The sequence below is a fragment of the Aspergillus nomiae genome (assembly GCF_001204775.2).
Source record: "Aspergillus nomiae NRRL 13137 chromosome Unknown contig00341, whole genome shotgun sequence".
In the NCBI taxonomy this organism is placed as follows: domain Eukaryota; kingdom Fungi; phylum Ascomycota; class Eurotiomycetes; order Eurotiales; family Aspergillaceae; genus Aspergillus; species Aspergillus nomiae.
In genome coordinates this window covers 1-18313 of record NW_015378396.1, presented here as the reverse complement: position 1 = coordinate 18313, position 18313 = coordinate 1, and the positions used below count along the sequence as shown (strand labels likewise).

The window sequence follows — 18313 nt, the reverse complement described above, 5'->3', positions numbered from 1 at the left end:
ATTGCGATTATTATATACAGTGTAGTGTTCTTAAAACGAGACATAGATATAAAGATAGATAATCTACTATACTCCAAGCTAATACCAGGCCGACCAATGACACGGCCTATTTACGTAAAGGAGGCATATACGAGGGAATAAAATCATCCAGTAAACAAATACCGCATCCGGGAGGGGCTAGTAGACAGTCGTGACTCCCAGAACCCGTTACGAAGTGGCATTCTTTTCCTAAACTACCTACTGCGCCTACAAATCTATCTACCAGGCTCAGCCCAAGTGGTACAGATACACTGCTCCCACAAGCACAACCTAAAATGACAACAAGAACAAAAATAAAAACAAAGACAAAAGCAAAAACGAAAGCAAAAACAAACATAAACACAGAAACAAAACAACAACAACAACCCCAATCACCCCTTTTCAAACTCACTACTACTAAAAGCATCCACAAAACCAATAAGTCGAGGCCCGTATAGCGCACGCATAAACCCAGTGATGGAGTGTTCCCTGGCCGCAATGGAAGCGAGACCAGGGAAAGCAAATGTTAAGGCATCTGGGAGGCATTGTCCTGGGACAGAGAATGCGTTCCGTTTGCACGAGCACGTCTACGGAAGAAGACGCGCTTGGCCCATTTCCAGAGCTCGACACCCATGAAGAACAGGATGGCTTCGACGAAGACGATGCCCCATTCCCAGGAGATGCCGGTGTGCTTGAAGACGACCTTGTTGATGACGGGGATGTACAGGATGGGGAAGGTGGTGACGAAGCCGGCCATGATGGACCAGAAGAGGAACGGGTTGCGCCAGACGTCGTGCATCCATTGCGTGAAGTAGCGCTTGGACTTGGGCTGCATGCGGAAGAAGGAGCGTCGCATGTTCACCATCTCCCAGGCGAGGAAGAGCGCAAACCACGTCAGGCACACGAAGGTGGTGGCGCGCGCGCGGAAGACGAGATCGCACTCTTCGCTCCATTCTCGGTTGCAGCCGCGTGCGAGGTTGCCGTCGCCGAATCCCCACATGCGGATCGAGAAGGCTGCGAGACACAGCGCGGCGGTCCACAGCCCGTAGACGAGGATGTCGATCAGCACTTCCCAGGTGAAGATGCCGGCTTTGTTTTGCGGTGGGCGGTCCATGATGTCCGGGGCGGCGACTTCCATGCCGAGACCCATATCGGGCATGCCGGAGGTGATCATGATGATCCAGATGATTTCGACGGGGGACAGGGGGAAGACGGACTGGCCGTCTTTGTCTTGGAAGGCGAGGCCGATGAGGAGGGTGCAGGCTTGGGCGATGTTCTCGGAGAGTAGGTGAAGGACGAATTTTTGGATGTTGTCGAAGATGCGACGGCCTTCTTCGACGGCGTTGAGGATGGAGGCGAAGTTGTCGTCTGTCAGGATGATGTCCGAGGCGTCTTTGGCGACGTCGGATCCAGCTTGACCCATGGCGATACCGACGTCTGCGTGCTTGAGGGATGGGGAATCGTTGACGCCGTCGCCGGTCATGGCGGCGAAGCGTCCGCGGCGGTGGAGGGCGTCAATCATACGGACCTTGGTCTGGGGCGCGCAGCGTGCGATGACCAGAGGTAGGGTGGGAAGAGCGTCGACTTGGTCGTCTGTGAGTTTATCAAATTGACCGGCGGTCATGACCATAGCGTCAGCCACGTCGGCTGCCACCGTGCTGAGATCCGCAGGGAGGATTCCCACTTGCTGTGCGATGGCTCTGGCGGTTCCTGGGTGGTCTCCAGTGACCATGTGTACTTCAATGCCGGCACGGTAGCAAGCTGCGATAGAACCGGCCGTTTCGGGGCGCGGAGGATCATACAGACCAATCAGTCCGAGGAAGCAGAGGTCCTTTTCGACATCTTCACGGTTGATATCGGAATCTTCGAGCAGACGGCTCTCTGCTTTGTACGGCCGGTGAGCCAAGGCCAACACGCGGAGACCGAGTTTGGCGAGCTCTTCCATGTTATGAAGAATCGAGTTGCGGTGGCTATCGGTCATGGGCACAGGTGTGGACGAGTCTTGGTCCCAGATGATCGTGGTACAAGCATCGATGATGCGCTCGACAGCACCCTTGGTGAAAACCATAGAGCGTTCCTCTTGCGGAGTAACCTTGGTGAAGATGACAGACATCTTCTTGATCGTGGAATCAAATGGGAACTCGGCATTCTGGTGCCACACAGCGCCTTCACCCTTAGTCCATCGGTCGCGATTCCAGTTGAACCTCGAAGCAAATACTTCAATGGCAATTTCGGTTGGTTCACCACGAGCGCGCCACTCCCCTTCGTCGGATTTATAGACATGAGACAAGTTCGCCATGGATGCCACGTCCAGGAAGTCCTCCAGCTGACGGTTCCCCGGGATGAGGTCCTCGGGCTTCGCCGCCGGTTCACCCTCTTTTTCATCGTCAAAGTGCTCAGGAGACACCGGAGTGAATGTTACATCGCCAACGGTGGGATTGAAGGGCTCGTTGGAGGTGCCAACGGAGTATGTGCCTTTCGAGGGAATCCACGCTTTTTTGACAACCATCTTACCCTGAGTCAAGGTACCCGTCTTATCAGAACAGATGTCCGTTACGGCACCCAGGGCCTCAAGAGAGTCTAGCTTGCGAACAATGACGTTCCGTTCAACCATGCGCTTCGTACCCACAGCCATAGTAATGGTAAGAACGACCACCAAGCACGCCGGAATCATACTCAGACCGGTTCCAACCGCATACAAAATGACCTCGTTGTTGTCACTGAAGAGATTGGCAGCCATGACAACGATAGCGAAGAGCACAGCGACTCCGAACAGAATGATAGCCAGCTTTGACAGCTTCCTCTGCAGCGGAGTTCCAACGTTGACACCAAGAAAGCGGCCGACAGCGTCGGTTCCAGTCAGAGTCCACGCCTGGACATACCAGCGCTTCTTGGTCTCCCCATTAGGGCCACGCTTCACCGGACGCTTCTTACTATTGCTGGCCCGCAGCGCGGCAGCAATAGAACCAATTTCCGTGGACATACCGGTACCGATCACCACACCACGGGCACGGCCACGAGTGACCGTGCTGGAGCTATACGCAATGTTCAGACGGTCGCCGGGGCCAGTGTCCTCCTTGAAAGTGGAGTCATATTCTTTCTGGACAGGTAGAGACTCTCCCGTGAGGAGGGCCTCATCCGTCTCGAAGTTCACGGCTTCGACCAATCTGATAGGATTCACCGTTAACCGAGATTGAACTGACATATAATATACACGGAGGACCTACCTGAGATCTGCCGGAACTGTATCACCCGTTCGCAATTCAACCATATCACCTGGAACAATCTCCACGGAGGGAACCGAGAAGGTCTGACCGTCTCGGGAGACTGTACCGGTGGGTGAGCTCAGCGAATGCAAAGATTCCATGGTTTTTTCGGCGGCATACTCCTGGAAGAAGCCGACGATGATGTTCAACACGATCACGGCGGAGATGAAGCCACCTTCAATCCAGGACTGGATACCGAAACTGACCGCCATGGCCAGAATCAGGACCTACAACGACGAATTGGATCAGACTCTGGGAGCTCTTATACAGTGAAGGGGGGATCATGACAAAGGAAAGTGGGTCCCTTAACTAGCATCATTGCGTTGGCAACCTGGCGGATGAGGATTTTGATGACGGAGACACCTTCGCCTTCTTCCAACTTGTTGGGGCCATACTGGTGCAGACGTTGTTTTGCCTCGTCCGAGCTCAAACCCTCATCGAGTCTGGAGCCGAGTTCTCTAATCACAACATCATAGGGAAGAGTATGGGCCGGTTGACTCAAAGGAGAGTCCCCGGACCCTGAGGTAATGTTCTTTTCGCCCGGCATGGGAGAGGAAGCTTTGATTGCACCCCTATGCAGACGTATTTACTGACGAGGGTCTGATCTAGGAACGATCGATACTGATGGGCAATGGAGTTCGATTCTCTATGGAGTGGGAGGAGACAGGGACCTTTTAAGTGATTCCTAACCAGACTACAGTGAATTGGCCAACGTGCTGGGGGATCCGATTTTTAGCGTTTGGCTGAGTCCAGGACGTGCCATGCCTAGACATGCAGGATGACAGTCATTGGAAGAGATCGGAGCGCTCCTTGGCGCCCAGCCCAGCGGACAATGTATGGAGGGTTGGCGAAGCAGGAAGCGTTTGGAAAAATGACGAATTCGTCGATGTGGATCATGGCACGAAACGAGGGCTACCAGTATTGTGAAATCGCCGCCGCACGTGCTCATTTTCTGATTTCTTTTTTCTTCTTATTCTATTTCTTATTTAATTTTTTTTTTCCCCTTTCCGCCTGCCAAGAATAGACGATTCTTCGCTTCGTGTTTGCTTCCCCACTGCACGAATGCAACGCTGCCGGTGGAGAGCGCGCAAATTCCTTTGCTTGGCACAACTAATAAAATCCTCCATGCACCTTCTCGACGCGGCCATGATAGACATGGGTCGTTCAGACAAAGAACAGCCTGGCGCTGGTCGGTGTGTCCTGCATAGCGCCAATTCACGTTGGCGTAGATCTATCATCTCCGGTGGAATAGCATCCATGCAATATAGGGTACCCACGCAGAACCTCTGCCATGACACTGGCTGACCCGCGATCGTCGGGCGGAATTAAACACCGATCGGAGCGCCTTTCAGGGCTTATTTCTCCACTCTGGAGTTTGGTCCCCGTACAGTTTTCGTGGAGAAAATCAAGGTGCATAGTCGGATACTAAGCGATGGTCAACATGTGAGCGGTTTGTGCCACGAAGCCGATCCCCAAATATCCAATTGGTCGGTGCCAGCGATAGGAATCTGCAGAGACTGAAACCCGAAACATCTCTCAGATAGGAGTCCTCTGCACCTGATGCAACAGTAGATGGAATACGGAGTAGAGAATGCTGTTTTGAGCCTTGCTAATGGGACCACGAGATAGTTGGCCATCCGTTCGGTTCAGAACTGCTCGCATATATCTGATGTTTGCTGGCGATTGCGTAAACCATGAGATGTGTTCAATATGCTTACTCTCCGGGTGCCCTATACTGGTCGATCCGATCCTACACCGAGGTCCTCAAACCTGACGTATATTATCGGGGGATCTTGATCAGTATCCACCTTCTAATTATAAGGCAAGACGGGCATAAAGGCTCAGACTACCGGGTACACGTAGTTGCATGCCTTGCAATGCTACCTGAGTCTAAGACCGCTCTTTCGTATCTCTGTGACGGCATCGATAGCCTGCATTATCATATCTCACCAGCAAGTGTCCTGGAAGTTTACGTGACATAATGAGATGAGTTGTTCTATTTCGCGATTGTCTCATTGGCACACGATGGGATGTTATCTGCCAAGCAAATGAACTTTGATTTCGCTTATCGCCATCAAGCTTCTTCGTTGTTTCACAGCTTATACTCACTTTGTGATCTGGAAGGGATACGATAACTACATGGCCTGAATAGCCTTATAGATCGCCAATCGTGTGTAAGAAGTGACGAACTTTTGTTATAAGAACTTCTGGGGAAATCTAGCGAGCGATTGAGACTGTGTGCAGCCTGGAAACCATGCTTGGGACCCTAATAGATTTCTTTTTTCTCTTAAAGGCATTCCCCTGTTCTGCTACTGACGGTTTTTCTTAACCGTGTATAGAACATACTCAACCCACTAGGGGAGCTATCTAATGGGAATACCAAGGTCAATGACTCATTTCCTGAGCAATAAATCTACACTTTTGGATACTCATCAAAAATGGAGAGTTTCTGATACATCCTTCAACCTGCAGATTGATCACGATCTGTTGGTATGAGATATGTACACACATAGGTTTCGTAGCGTATACAGGTGACCCCACGTGGAGCTGGCATTTTGCCCTAGCAAAACGATAAGACAGCACCCCCCCAAGTAGACCGAACCCAACAAAGCTCATTTATTTCAAGCCTTCATCTTCTGGGCGACAATATCCTTATACTCCTCATCATACTGCACCAGAACAGCCGGCCCCTCTCGCTCCAGCGTCTCGGTGTCAAGAACGAAGTTCACAAAAAACGTCGCGGGTTCGGTCTTGCTGGCGTTGGCACTGATCCGATGATGGCACCCCGGGGCTTCATACCACGACCCGCCCTGCTCGACCACCTTCATCGGGTCGTTGTTCATTTTGTTCAACACCGAACCTTTGATCACATACGCAGAGACGGAAGCTCCTCCATGCCGATGAGGGGGCGTAGCACCATTGGGCGGGTATTCGACGAGCAGGCCCACTGTAGTTTTCCCAGGACAGTTGGCCAGCTTATATTGGTAGACCACAGTGGTGGTCGCAAGAGGACAGCTGGTGTTGTAGATATTAGCGAAGATCTTTGTTAGATGTATTCTGTCATGTTAGCGTGGATGTATGTACATACCTCGGATCGTAGGTTGGTTCTTCCATAGCGGGATACGTATGTAGTTATATCAAACACGTCCAAAGGGTGTTCTGTAGTTGGACTGAATCAGTTGGGTATAAGCTAGAGCCTGACCTTGTTCAAGTCCGGGCGAAGTAGACTATTTATACGTTATGGATGATCTGGAAACAGACTGCAAAATCGTTCTGTTTCCCAACAGCCTAACGCCAATCGATTAGGACATCGCCAATACGAGAGTGAGGATGTGAGATGACGAAAAGCCAATTCACATCCAACGAATGACATTGAACTCTCCTCATCCTCACTCACAGAACGCGTTTTCGCACTTACTCTCCGAGCCAATGGTGTTTACGCTTTCTCGGAGTCTATCCATCGGGAGGGTATGACCTGTTCACGGATTCATGATCACCGAGTACCCGATATACCGATATTGTCACCTCAATTCCTGGATGAGGAATGACTGCGGGTTCCCACGGTTAAGCCCGACTCGCAGATATGCTTGCAGCGGGTATCTGCAGTTGAAAAACAGCGGAGAAAGGCTTGTAAAGCACTCCTTACTTACTGGGCGTGTAAATATATTGTTCATGACGGTACTGGAAACGTCTTTTACAAAGCCTTTTGTTTCTAGCAAGACGGCCAGTTTACTGTTAGCTAGGAATCATGCCGTATATGGCCCCTGTACCGTCAACACCTGGCAAAGAAATAGTTCATTTTGTGGGGTAAGTGGGTGGACATGGCCTCGCCACTACAATCATTGGTACGGTTATTCGATTTGATGGATAGCCTATTACGGGTACCCGTCAGCAGTGTTGAATGATTTACCAGTTGAAAGGACGTATTTTTTGTACGATTAGTTACCGGCCCTGTATGAATACCCGCCAACGCTTCAACCTGGACGATCAACGACCACCATGGATTCTACTTCTACATCAAGCTCTCATAGTCGTCGAGCCACGCGCTCCTCGCTGGCTTGTCTACCGTGTCGCTCGCGTCATGTCAAGTGCGATGGCAAGCGGCCTTGCTGTGCCCGCTGCACTGAGCTTGGCCAGGAGTGTAGCTACGCACGATCCCGTCGCGGTGGGTTAGACCGCGCAGCCCTGGCTGATCGTCGCCAACGACTTGCGGCGGGGGAGGGGACATTATCAACTTCTGACTCCAGTCGTCAGTCATATACAGCAATTTTGCAGGTCCAGGGGCATTCCGCTCCCTTGATGGCGGGGGGCCTGCGCCCTGAGCCGAGCGAGACGATCAGTGTTGGCGATGTCATCTTAGGCATCTCGTATCCGGGCGCAAGCACCGATGACATCGAGAATGACCCCTTAATCAAGGCATACTATGAGAAATTCCATGGATGTCACCCTTTTCTCTTACCCCAGAAACATCTCACAAGACTGTATCAAGATCCACAGAGACAGTCCAGCTTCACACCGCTTCTTGCTGCGATGCGATTAATAGGATCTATCTACACTTCGCGCGAATGGCCAGTCTCGTTGAGAGACCAGCTTGAGGCATGCTTTCTACAGGCATCACCGTCTGACCCAATCATAGTCCAATCTAGATTCCTACTCTCTATAGCTTTATTCTGGTACGACTATAAAGACGCTGCCAAACAGGAGATGGACGCTGCCACGGGACTTGCCCTTGAGCTGAAGATGTTTCTTTCAGACTTTGCGGCATCACATGGGGGCGACGATCCCGTGCTGAGGGAATGCTGGAGGCGGACATGGTGGATGCTGTACACCGTGGACGCCTATTACACCGGCACCCTGGGGACCATGAACTTTCGAGTCGCGAACATTTCCCCTACGGTGGAACTACCCTGTGAAGAGTTAGAGTACGAGTCGGGGGTAAGTATTGCCACCCAAAGCTTCGTTGGACGCCTGTTTCAGCGCCCTGGAAAAGCTGAGATAGCTCACCGGGGGCCAGGATATACCCGAGCCTCGCACGCTACAAGAGTTCAACTGTCGCGAATTTTCCACTGAACCGATCCATTTCTCATCCTTTGCATATCTCATCGGAGCCGTACAATGTGCCGCAGCGGCGATATCCGCAGCCCCGAAGATCGCAACCAAAGAAGACTCGACGCATGTCATTCAAGCAGCAGACAGTAGTCTGGACGGATGGCGATTGCTATTACCGAATGATCGCAAGCAGGTCATGGACAAGAACGGGAAAGTCGACGAGCTAATGTTCCAAGCTCACTTGCTCATCCATGTGTAAGGCCGCCCTCGTGCACCACCTTGCAATATTTGAATTGTCTCGTAGTCTGAACTCATTTGGCAGGTCCGCTATCGGGTTACACCGGCCGTTCTCAGCCCTGAAGTTCAATGCAGTGGAGGATATATCAAGTTGTGCCCGAGAGCCACCCCTCGACACACCCATCCCAGATCTAGTTAATGTACACACAGTGCGGGTGCTGCGAGCCGTGGAGGCCCAGATCCGCCTTTTAGCACTGCCGCTTGCTGAATTTCATCATACGCCATTTACCACCTGCATGGTGAGCGAGGGAACGCTGGCGCTACTTTCAGCCTGCGCGACTCTACTGAAAGGTACTCAATTGTCCACTGCGAGAGATCAGATTCGGATGACGCTCGGATGTCTCAAGGTGCTGGGCGAGGTGTGGCCGCGAATCGCAAGGAATGTGCGCGAGCTACAGACGATCGCTCAGACGGTGCTTGGAATCGGGGCGGGAGTGGGCAGGAATACTGCAACGCCCAGTTCCAGCGCTGGACCGTCTTTCGGGGGAGGAGAGGGGGGCCTTGATCTAGCCACATATGTACCGAGCAACGACACAACAAATAGCTCTTCCCTTGGCTCTATCGAGGATCTCTGTGGTTGGTACAGCTAGGTGATCTGAGTGACGTTTCGTGGGGAATGGACAATGGATCATAAGTGACAACATGCGATCATTGTAATAGAAGCCATTGTCAATCTCAATGCACATCTGCTGCCTTCGAGAGGCTCAAGAACCTGTAACGGGCAGTCGGTCCAATTATTTTACCACTTCCAAACGTAGGGAACTTTTGAAAACTCCGATGATCGTAGGGAGGAACATAGAGGGTGCGAGAGGAACATTTGTAAAGCACGGACGCTCTTCCCGGATTATAGTGTACCAGCACTAGATGACTGTGAGACCACCCAGACTGGGGTTCGTGGTTTAGATGCCATTGTTTAGCAGAAATCTCTTTCTCCCAAAGCCAGTGAGTCATTGATCTTAATGCAAAGAAATTATAACCGAAAATATGCTGGTATTCATGGAGCAGGCCCGAAAGAGGCGCGAAGCTGTGAATTGGCCCCACTCCCGACAACTTCCTAAAACGGAAGTTGAAGTGGAAGGTTGAGGCTAAAGACAACGCTGACATCTGGGCCACTAAGCTACGTGGTTCGGAAAAATTCGCTTCTAGTGTTAGTGGAGAGAGGTGCGATTCGACTGCAGTTGCCCGCTAGAAGCTATTGGCCACCCGGTGGGCATGTTCCGAACTGGTTCATCCTAATAGGAATGGCTTCTCAACGCCCTCCATAGTGCCGATCGTGGTTGTCTGCACGATGCGTCGGTAGTTAGAAATTCATTGAATGTTCCATGAATCGATTAGTAAAAGAAAAATGCAGAACGTGATATAAAACTGGTTTCCCCAGAAAAGACTACGTCTTTGTCATTTTTCAAAGTCAACACCAGCCAGCCATGGCACCCATTGCAGAAACACCACTCAGTGGATCGGATCCAAACATGGAGAAGTCCGCTGAGGAGACAGGGTCTCCTGGTCTGGGGACACCGCAGTCTCCATCGCAATTAGAGCAGCAATCAGACCTAGATCTCGAGCGACTTGGCCGAGAACGTCCTCCGTGCTTCTCGAATATTTGGTCGGAACTGACTTTTGGATTTTCGATTGTCATGTCCCAGATTCTTGCGGTATGGAGTTGTTGCACGCATGCTGCTCAAATATTTCAGAAGAGCTAACTCCTTGATAGGAATATTACATATCTGGCTCAAATGTTCTTGTTCCGACGCTGGTCAAGGAATTGCACATCCCAGAAGCGTCGGTGGTATGGCCATCCACCGCACTGTCTCTCGTGGTTACGTCCACGCTTCTTATATTCGGTCGACTTGGAGATATGTATGGGGGTTATGTGCTCTACCTTGCAGGGGCAGGCTGGCTGACAGTCTCATCAATCCTGGCCGGCTTCTCTCAAACCTGGCTAATGCTCATCATTTGCCGAGCTCTGCAAGGATTTGCTCTTGCCGCGTTCCTTCCGTCGGGGATAATGATCTTGGGTAGCACATATCGACCCGGTCCGCGGAAGAATCTCATTTTCAGCGTCTACGGCGCATGTGCGGCGTTGGGTTTCTTTGCCGGGATTTTCTTTTCAGGCTTGTGCAGTCAGTTCCTCTCCTGGAGATGGTACTTTTTCATTGGAGCAATCCTTTCCGCTGTCACGTTCATCTCTTCGTATTTTTCAGTTCCCAGCGATTTTGCTGAGAGGAAAAAGGCCAACGTGAAAATGGACTGGGTCGGATGCTGTCTTTCCGTACCAGGAGCTGTCCTGTTCGTGTTTGCGATTGCGGAAAGTTCCTACGCACCGCAAGGATGGAAAACACCATACATCCCAGTTTGCTTCTGCCTGGGAGTGATTTTTCTGGGACTTATGGTCTACATGGAAGGCTGGGTGGTCGAGAACCCCCTGCTTCCGGGGGACTTGTTTGCAGTCAAATACCTGACACCGTTGGTCATTGCACTGCTTTTGCTCTACGGGAGTCTCGGCATATACTTTTTATACGCAGTTCTATAGTAAGTGAATCCGTTCTGCCACTTTTCAGTCTGGTGTTGACCTTCTTTGCAGCATGTCGGATGTCATGGGTGCGGGCCCGCTACAAATCGTGGCGTGGACAGCCCCCATGGGGGTCGGAGGCCTCATCCTTGCGACCGCAGGAGGGTTTATCATGCACAAGGTCTCGGGCACGCTCCTCATGCTTATCTCCTGCATTGGATACGCCGGCTCGGGGTTGTTCTTCGCTGTGATTCCCGAAGGTGGGATATATTGGGGTTTCGTCTTTCCGGCCATGATTTGTGGCACAGTCGGCATCGACATCAGCTTCAACATTTCAAACATCTTTATCACCACTCATCTGCCAAAGCCAAACAGGGATTGGCCGGGGCACTGATCAATTGCACTCTACACTTCGGCATTGCCGTTTTTTTGGGGTTCGCGGATATTGTCAAGTCGGAAACAGAGCATCTTGGCCAGTTTAAGAGCTTCAAGGCTGTTTTCTGGTATGAGACGGCGCTGGCATTAGTTGGTGGCCTGATTGTTGTGTTCTTCGTGCGAATTCACCATGCAAAGAGTGATTTGACTGTGGAAGAGAGAGAGGCGTTGACCGCCGAAAGCCGGAATACATAGTGTGGGTCATACATGACTTAGATGTTTGACCTGGATACGTTTTGTACATAGGATAATACTGTAATACTTCAATATCATGATGGGACGTGTGTATCTGCCTAACTGATGAGGCTGACAAGTCATGGTACACTGGAGCATGTGAGTGGTTGCCTGAAAAAATGGGCGAAGGCGGTGAGGCGAGGCGCTTTTCCGCCTCCGAGATTAGATCCCCGCAAAACTTCAGCCAACTGTCCACGACGTCAGTCAGTTAGAAACCCCTCGGAGCTCGTCAAAATGAAGATCCTCTATATCGGAGTGAGTCTGTGGAGGTCCCTACTAGACTGTCGTGTCTGTCTAACCTGCTTCGTGCGTGATAGGTCCTACAGAATGCCCAACAGCCGGCGGTGGAGCTGTGTGCGGAGCGCGAGCTCACCAGTTACTCGCGCTTCACTAGGGGCAGCATCAGCGAGTTCATGACCATGTTCAGCAAGACGGTCGCTGAGAGAACAAAGCAAGGCCAGAGACAAGATATCCAGGAGCAAGGCAAGTGGTTGCCCGTGTCTAGTCGCCACCCGACAACTCCCCCCTGACCGCCCCTCAGATTTCACATTCCACGTGTATGCGCGCACCCAAGGCATCGCCGGTGTCATTATCAGCGACAACGAATACCCCTCGCTGGCCGCCCATCAGATCCTCTCCAAGGTCCTCGATGAGTTCCTCACCCTCAACCCCAACGCGGGCTCCTCCACCCAGCCGGTCCCCTTCCCCTCCCTGAAGACATACATCTCGGCCTACCAGGACCCACACCAGGTGGACAGCATCATGAAGATTCAGAAGGAGCTGGACGAGACCAAGATTGTTCTCCACAAGACTATCGAGAGCGTCCTGGAGCGTGGAGAGAAGATTGATGACCTGGTCAATAAGGTATGGTTTATTACCTCTACGGTGCATGTGGCAGGTGGGTCCAGAAAAGGAGCTAACTGGGCTTTAGAGTGAGGGTTTGTCCTCGCAATCGAAGATGTTCTACACCTCTGCGAAGAAGCAGAATAGCTGGTAAGGCAGATCACCTCTATTTGTATATGGAAACGCTGACATTGGGTAGTTGCATTCTTATGTAAGAGAGATCCCATCGGAGCGGGGAAACCATCTTCAATATCACTGTAAACTGTCCTGGGAGAGTTTCTCGATTCCTGGACTGCTTGATTTCAATCTGTTCGAAGCGTTCTCTTTGTTTATTGCAGCTATAGTTGGCATTCGCTTTTAGTTTTGATACAGTAAGCTATTTGCATGAAATTTGGTGCACTGGTGGTGGATTAACCATACTTGAAAGGTCAATGGAGCATTGTGAAGCCGAATCTCACCATTTAAGACCCCACTTACACTTAGAAGAACATGCAATTGTTGTTGAGCCGGCTGAGTGGTTCTTCCTTGGTATAGATCTACTATTATTGAGTAGTCAGGCACCACATCCTGAAGAATCACGCTGGTATCTTGTCGATGCGGTGCCTGAAACAAGCCACGCTGACCAGGGGGTGTGCGTTGTCCAACCGCCAGGAACAGGGCGCACACCGATCTTTTATCAGCTTATCATCTGCACAAGTGGACCCCTATTGCATATAGTCCGCTCCACTTTGGAGGGGATTTGCAAATCGTTACAAAACACATTGACACAGAGGCTGAGGGTGATAAGGGTGAAACATTCAGATCGTGTGGCAGGCTGTCGCGCACTCTCGCTAACGGGGCTATAAAAGGGACGCGATGCTGCTGTCTTGGCTGGACAGTATTCCGCGAAGCGCCGAGGACAAGTCATAGCTTCCGAGTTATTACCGAGACGGGCTTATCGCTCGGCGACAAGTTGTTCTCGTTGCTGTTCTTTTCCCTGGAGACGATCAGAGAATCGGCCGTCGTACTAAGTCTCGACTGTATCGTACGCCGTAGATCAATGCGGAGTTTAGGGCACGTTAGGGCAGGGCAGCCCCCTTAGGGCAACTCCACCCGGTCCAGCACCGCCGCGCCCGCCAATTCGCTCTGCCCAGCTCGTCTTCTAGAAGACCGATCCACCTCTAATCCCAGTCGGTCGAGAAGCTTGAATTTCCATTACTCTCACCTTTCGGCAGGCTGGTACCGTCCAATACCCCGACTGTACCCGGGTTCCCGGGCCGGTCGTGTTTGATTGGTCGCGTGCGCCGAATTTCTCATGCTTCGTTGTAAATATTGTGGGCTTGACAGTTGGGCGTCATTAAATGGACCTCCTGGACAATTACTTGTACAGTGGTTCTTCATATAGCCCCTCCTTCACTGATCTTTTCCTTGGATCTATCCCCAGGTTCCTTTCTTTTGTCCATCATTATCCCAGTATACCCCAGCGTTTGAGCGAGAATAGGTGAGTTCCCCGGCGAGCCCTTCCCCTCCGTACATAACTATATCTAACGAACGGGCATAGACTCTTGTTACCCATTCCTTTGATTATTATTCTTTTCCTCTGTTGAGTCACTAGACGTACACGGTTACACGCCTGAAACGACGCGCCCTGAAATCAACCCTCGTTACCCCAGTAAATAATATATGGATTGACGGTCTACCTAAATTCGAGAGCACGTTACCGCAATCAACATGGAACAAGACTTCCCTATCCACCAGGCATTTCCCTTCTCCATGCAGAGGAACCGCCTGGCGGAACTCCTCACCGCAGATGTGATAGCTGCAGCAGGCTCAGCATCACTGATCACTCCGGCCGTCATGATTCTTGACCGGTACGTTTCACTATATCATACAGCCGGCCGTTAAAACCAGGAAGAATGTTGCTGACAGCACCCAGACTTGTCGTAGAGAAGTCTTCACACAATCAACCCCTCTTGCCAGCGTTCCGCCGACATCTGTGGCTCTCCATCACTCAGCCAGCGACTTTCCTCACATCTCGCCCGAGCCTTCTAGTTTGGGGCCTCTACACCGCAACCTTTGCAGCAGCAAATGCCACAGAAACAGTCCTCGACCGGGTTTACCCTGATGTCGACCATGCCATTGCGGGAATGGCGACGTTCCTCTCTACATTCGTCGTCAACTCGTCCGTGGGCATCTGGAAAGATGTTAAGTTCGCCCAACTCTTCGGTCACCCCCCAGCTGCAAAGCCAACCAGCCCCATCCCCAATCCCACCCCCGTCTCCAAGAGCGGTTTCCTCCGCCGTTCCATCCGCACCATGCCACTAGCAACCTACTCCGCCTTCCTTCTCCGTGACGGTCTGACCATCTTCGGCTCGTTCAATCTCCCCGCCGTGGTATCCAGCTCCGTACCCGACTGGATTGCCTCCCGCGATTACGCCAAGATCCTGTTCGCCCAACTCGCCATCCCCGCCTCAATCCAGCTCGTCAGTACACCCATCCACCTCCTCGGCCTCGACCTCTACAACCGGCCGATGCAGCTGCCCGCTCGCGACCGAATCGCCCGCGTCAGCCGAGACTGGATCGGCGCGTCCCTGACGCGCATGTGCCGGATCATCCCGGCATTTGGCATTGGTGGATTCGCCAATACCGAGGGGCGGGCATTCATGCACCAGCAACTCCAGCTATGCGGGGAGGAGTATGAAAACGAGGCTGAGTTAATCCCTATCTTATCGCGAAGGCAAAAAATAAAATCACTCACGCCACGATCGGATTGGCCACTAGTGGACAACGACCCACTCGGAAGTGGCTGGCAATGACCGGATCGGGTTGAACTGGTCCCTTACCCGGGCCCTAACCCTAAATCGCGGGCCTGCTTATATTATACTTAAGCATCCGTACCCACCCTCACTGACCGGGCCGGTTCCCATGCGGTGAGGGGGAGGCGTTCATGACGAGAGAATGCATTCCTGTTGTTCTGGGCGTAGGTACATACTACTTCACACGGGCGACTTACCCGGTTACTACATATGCCCAGACCGAATGTGTGTGCTGCTGGTGGCTCCGATTTTACCCCACTGCATGAGTGTCCCCCGCGGGAAACGCTGAGACTTATGAGAGCGCCTGTTTGTACAGAGATATAGACGTTTTGTATAGAGCGAGATACCATTTGGATATTATCAATGATATCATATATTGCACATAGCTGGCCGGTTTTCTTTGCACCGTTTAGTGCCTTTTTTTTCGACCAACATTCATTAACACCCCGAGTCGGACGACACATAACCAAATTCACTCTAATAAACCTTATTTCAGAGCCCATACGAAACTCACAGCGTTCTAGTCAAAAACAAACACTAGTCCAGAGCTATATACAGAATGATGAGTCAGAAGAGGGAATAAGCAGGACATGCAATAGTTGCGATCACATCATTGACTGACGTAACCGCAGAGAAACTAACACCTGGGTTGCTCTTCTGGCTATTCCCTAGAATATATCGCTTCCAATAATAGCATAGGCCATAGAGATACCAAGATGTTGTTATAGATAAGAGATTCAGGGCTAATTCCGGTGATTCGCACGTATATCAACCCACAGTGATGTCACTCTGGAGCCTGGAACCCTAATTTCATTCAACTACGCTGCTCCGAAGGAAGTATGTATCTTGTTTGGAAATCAAAATATTTCGTTTATCGAAGCTGGAATTGTACTGAGATAATTGTATTGTGAGACTAAATGTTATAATATACTGCTCCAGAAGATACCATATTGTTAAAGGAGTCTGAATAGTGCCAAGCAGCTGGTACAAGGTACAATCCTTCGTCGTAAAAGAGAAATAGCCGTAGATTGAATAAGTAGGATTGTTCTTTCAAACAAGGTTCTCTATATTATGTGATGCTGTTGAGATTATTGAGGTCAATTGGTAAGTATGACAATAACACAACCATATCCATGTTGACCGAAATACAGAAACCCTATAAGGCACATTAGGAAGGTGATCTGCGCTATTTATCGCGCTGTATCCTAAACTATATACCAAAAGGTCCATACAATTCCCTTATTCCAGAAGTCCTGAACCTAAAGGCAGTTTAGGTGGCCAGAACGCTACCGACGATTTCGGAGTAGTGGGATCAGGGTATTATGAAACAATCCGTTCATATAATGTATCTATTAAGGAAAAGTAGTTCAAATATGTACGTAAGGCAAACAACAATCATTCGTTTTAAATTGTCATAGTTCTTATAAAAACCAAAATAATCGCCTTGATTACATTTTCTCCACCCCTACACATTTGCTGTGACGAGCACCTACTACGGCTGGAGATACTAGAGAGTCAGCGCCAAGTGCTGAGTTTACTCACGAAATTCTCTTGATCATTCGAAACGTGTCATTTTCGACGCTATGTACATGACTTCGACCATGTACCTGGACAGGCGTCGGGTTTAATTATACTATTGAAGCATACGCGTGTCTTCAGAGGGGCAATCTTCCGATGGTTGGCTTAGTGAATTTGTGTATTACAGCAAGCTATGCAATGTCTTATATAGCAACAGTTGTTATTGTCAATGTTGTTAAAAGCAATCATACTATCTTGACAGGAATTCTAGCCACTAAGTGCGTGTATAGTTTAAGTAGATAAACATAATATAAAGTCCTTATATAAATAGACTTCGATTAGCTTATCAGTAGAACACCCAGTATATTACTATTAATAAAACTTATTAAAATCTCATAGGGATCTGGAGGCTTAATGTAGTCCGCCGTATATGCTTCGTAGGTACTAGTATCCCTCACTACGTTCATTCCAGGGGAAGAAATCAACAATGAATGAAAGTTCACGCGTGTCAGACAACAGACGTATCCCCTTTTTGCGTATATCCTCATGGGCTCATATAGTATGTTAAGTAAGCTCTTCCTCTCATTGCGTTCAGTTTCGGGCAGAAACAACTCACCAAACAGCTTCATCATCCCATCAATCAATATGACTATGAATGTCCTTGTCAGGGTTCTTAGGAAAACCCCACAGCCCTCTCCCCGACCAAATCTACAAACTCCTCCGCTTCATCCTCACCCAGCATCGAACTCGGCCCCATAACCTTCAACCACAACATCCCCGGCATCTTCTCATCAACATCGGAATAAACCCACACTTCCCTTGCAACATGATCTACCGCCCTCAAATTCATACTAACCTCCACCTCACCAAATACAATCGCGAGCTGAACAGAATCTCTACGACTGGACTGAGAAGGTCATAAGTCACCTTCCCTTCGTCGTTGAGGCAGGGCAAGATGAAGTATGCCCACCCATTGACCGGGGCGAGCCGGCGCTGTTCCTTAACATAACAGAGCGCATCAAGAAATCACGCATCGGTGACCGCGAGAGATTGTCCTAGGGGACAGGGACTAGAGGAGACATGGTCGTACACCAGGGTCCTCTGGCGCGAGCTTAACTCCCTCCTTGAACTGGGTCCAGAGGCAGTCGAGTGGTAGTAACATTTACCGCCCGGCCAGCAATTCCAAGATGATGCATCAGTTCCGCGATAGTGCGGTACTGGAAGATGTGCATGCCAGCCGCATTGCATTTCGTGGCGACCTGAGATAGAGTCGCCCCTGATGCGAAACAAGGCATTGTGGATCCCTCACTCCCGAGTTAGAAATTGGTACACGAACGAAAAAAAAACAA

At 50.5% G+C, this 18313-nt stretch overlaps 5 protein-coding genes across 5 annotated transcripts; 3 read left to right on the top strand and 2 right to left on the bottom strand.

The window, feature by feature from the left end:
* Positions 1–544: 544 nt before the first annotated feature.
* Positions 545–3831, bottom strand: ANOM_010065 (cation-translocating P-type ATPase; the record flags this gene model as incomplete). Its single annotated transcript, XM_015555321.1, has 3 exons — positions 545–3185; positions 3246–3511; positions 3595–3831. The coding sequence occupies 3 exons, from the start codon at positions 3829–3831 to the stop codon at positions 545–547; spliced, it is 3144 nt and encodes a 1047-aa protein (XP_015403409.1).
* A 2046-nt stretch (positions 3832–5877) lies between these two features.
* Positions 5878–6460, bottom strand: ANOM_010064 (cupin domain-containing protein). The gene is made up of 2 exons (XM_015555320.1): positions 6373–6460; positions 5878–6299 (listed from the first exon to the last, which is right to left on the bottom strand). The coding sequence occupies exons 1-2, from the start codon at positions 6396–6398 to the stop codon at positions 5906–5908; spliced, it is 420 nt and encodes a 139-aa protein (XP_015403408.1). The 5' UTR covers positions 6399–6460; the 3' UTR covers positions 5878–5905.
* An 823-nt stretch (positions 6461–7283) lies between these two features.
* ANOM_010063 (putative C6 transcription factor) lies at positions 7284–9220 on the top strand (the record flags this gene model as incomplete). Its single annotated transcript, XM_015555319.1, has 3 exons — positions 7284–8219; positions 8299–8588; positions 8656–9220. 3 exons carry the CDS (start codon positions 7284–7286, stop codon positions 9218–9220), a joined length of 1791 nt encoding a protein of 596 aa, XP_015403414.1.
* An 834-nt stretch (positions 9221–10054) lies between these two features.
* On the top strand, positions 10055–13160 carry ANOM_010062 (MFS multidrug transporter; the record flags this gene model as incomplete). Its single annotated transcript, XM_015555318.1, has 9 exons — positions 10055–10282; positions 10342–11159; positions 11212–11399; positions 11507–11642; positions 11889–12063; positions 12126–12312; positions 12383–12672; positions 12740–12801; positions 12851–13160. 9 exons carry the CDS (start codon positions 10055–10057, stop codon positions 12864–12866), a joined length of 2100 nt encoding a protein of 699 aa, XP_015403413.1. The 3' UTR covers positions 12867–13160.
* Positions 13161–14361: 1201 nt separating this feature from the next.
* ANOM_010061 (uncharacterized protein) lies at positions 14362–15446 on the top strand (the record flags this gene model as incomplete). Its single annotated transcript, XM_015555317.1, has 2 exons — positions 14362–14501; positions 14567–15446. The coding sequence occupies 2 exons, from the start codon at positions 14362–14364 to the stop codon at positions 15444–15446; spliced, it is 1020 nt and encodes a 339-aa protein (XP_015403412.1).
* Between the last annotated feature and the right edge of the window lie 2867 nt (positions 15447–18313).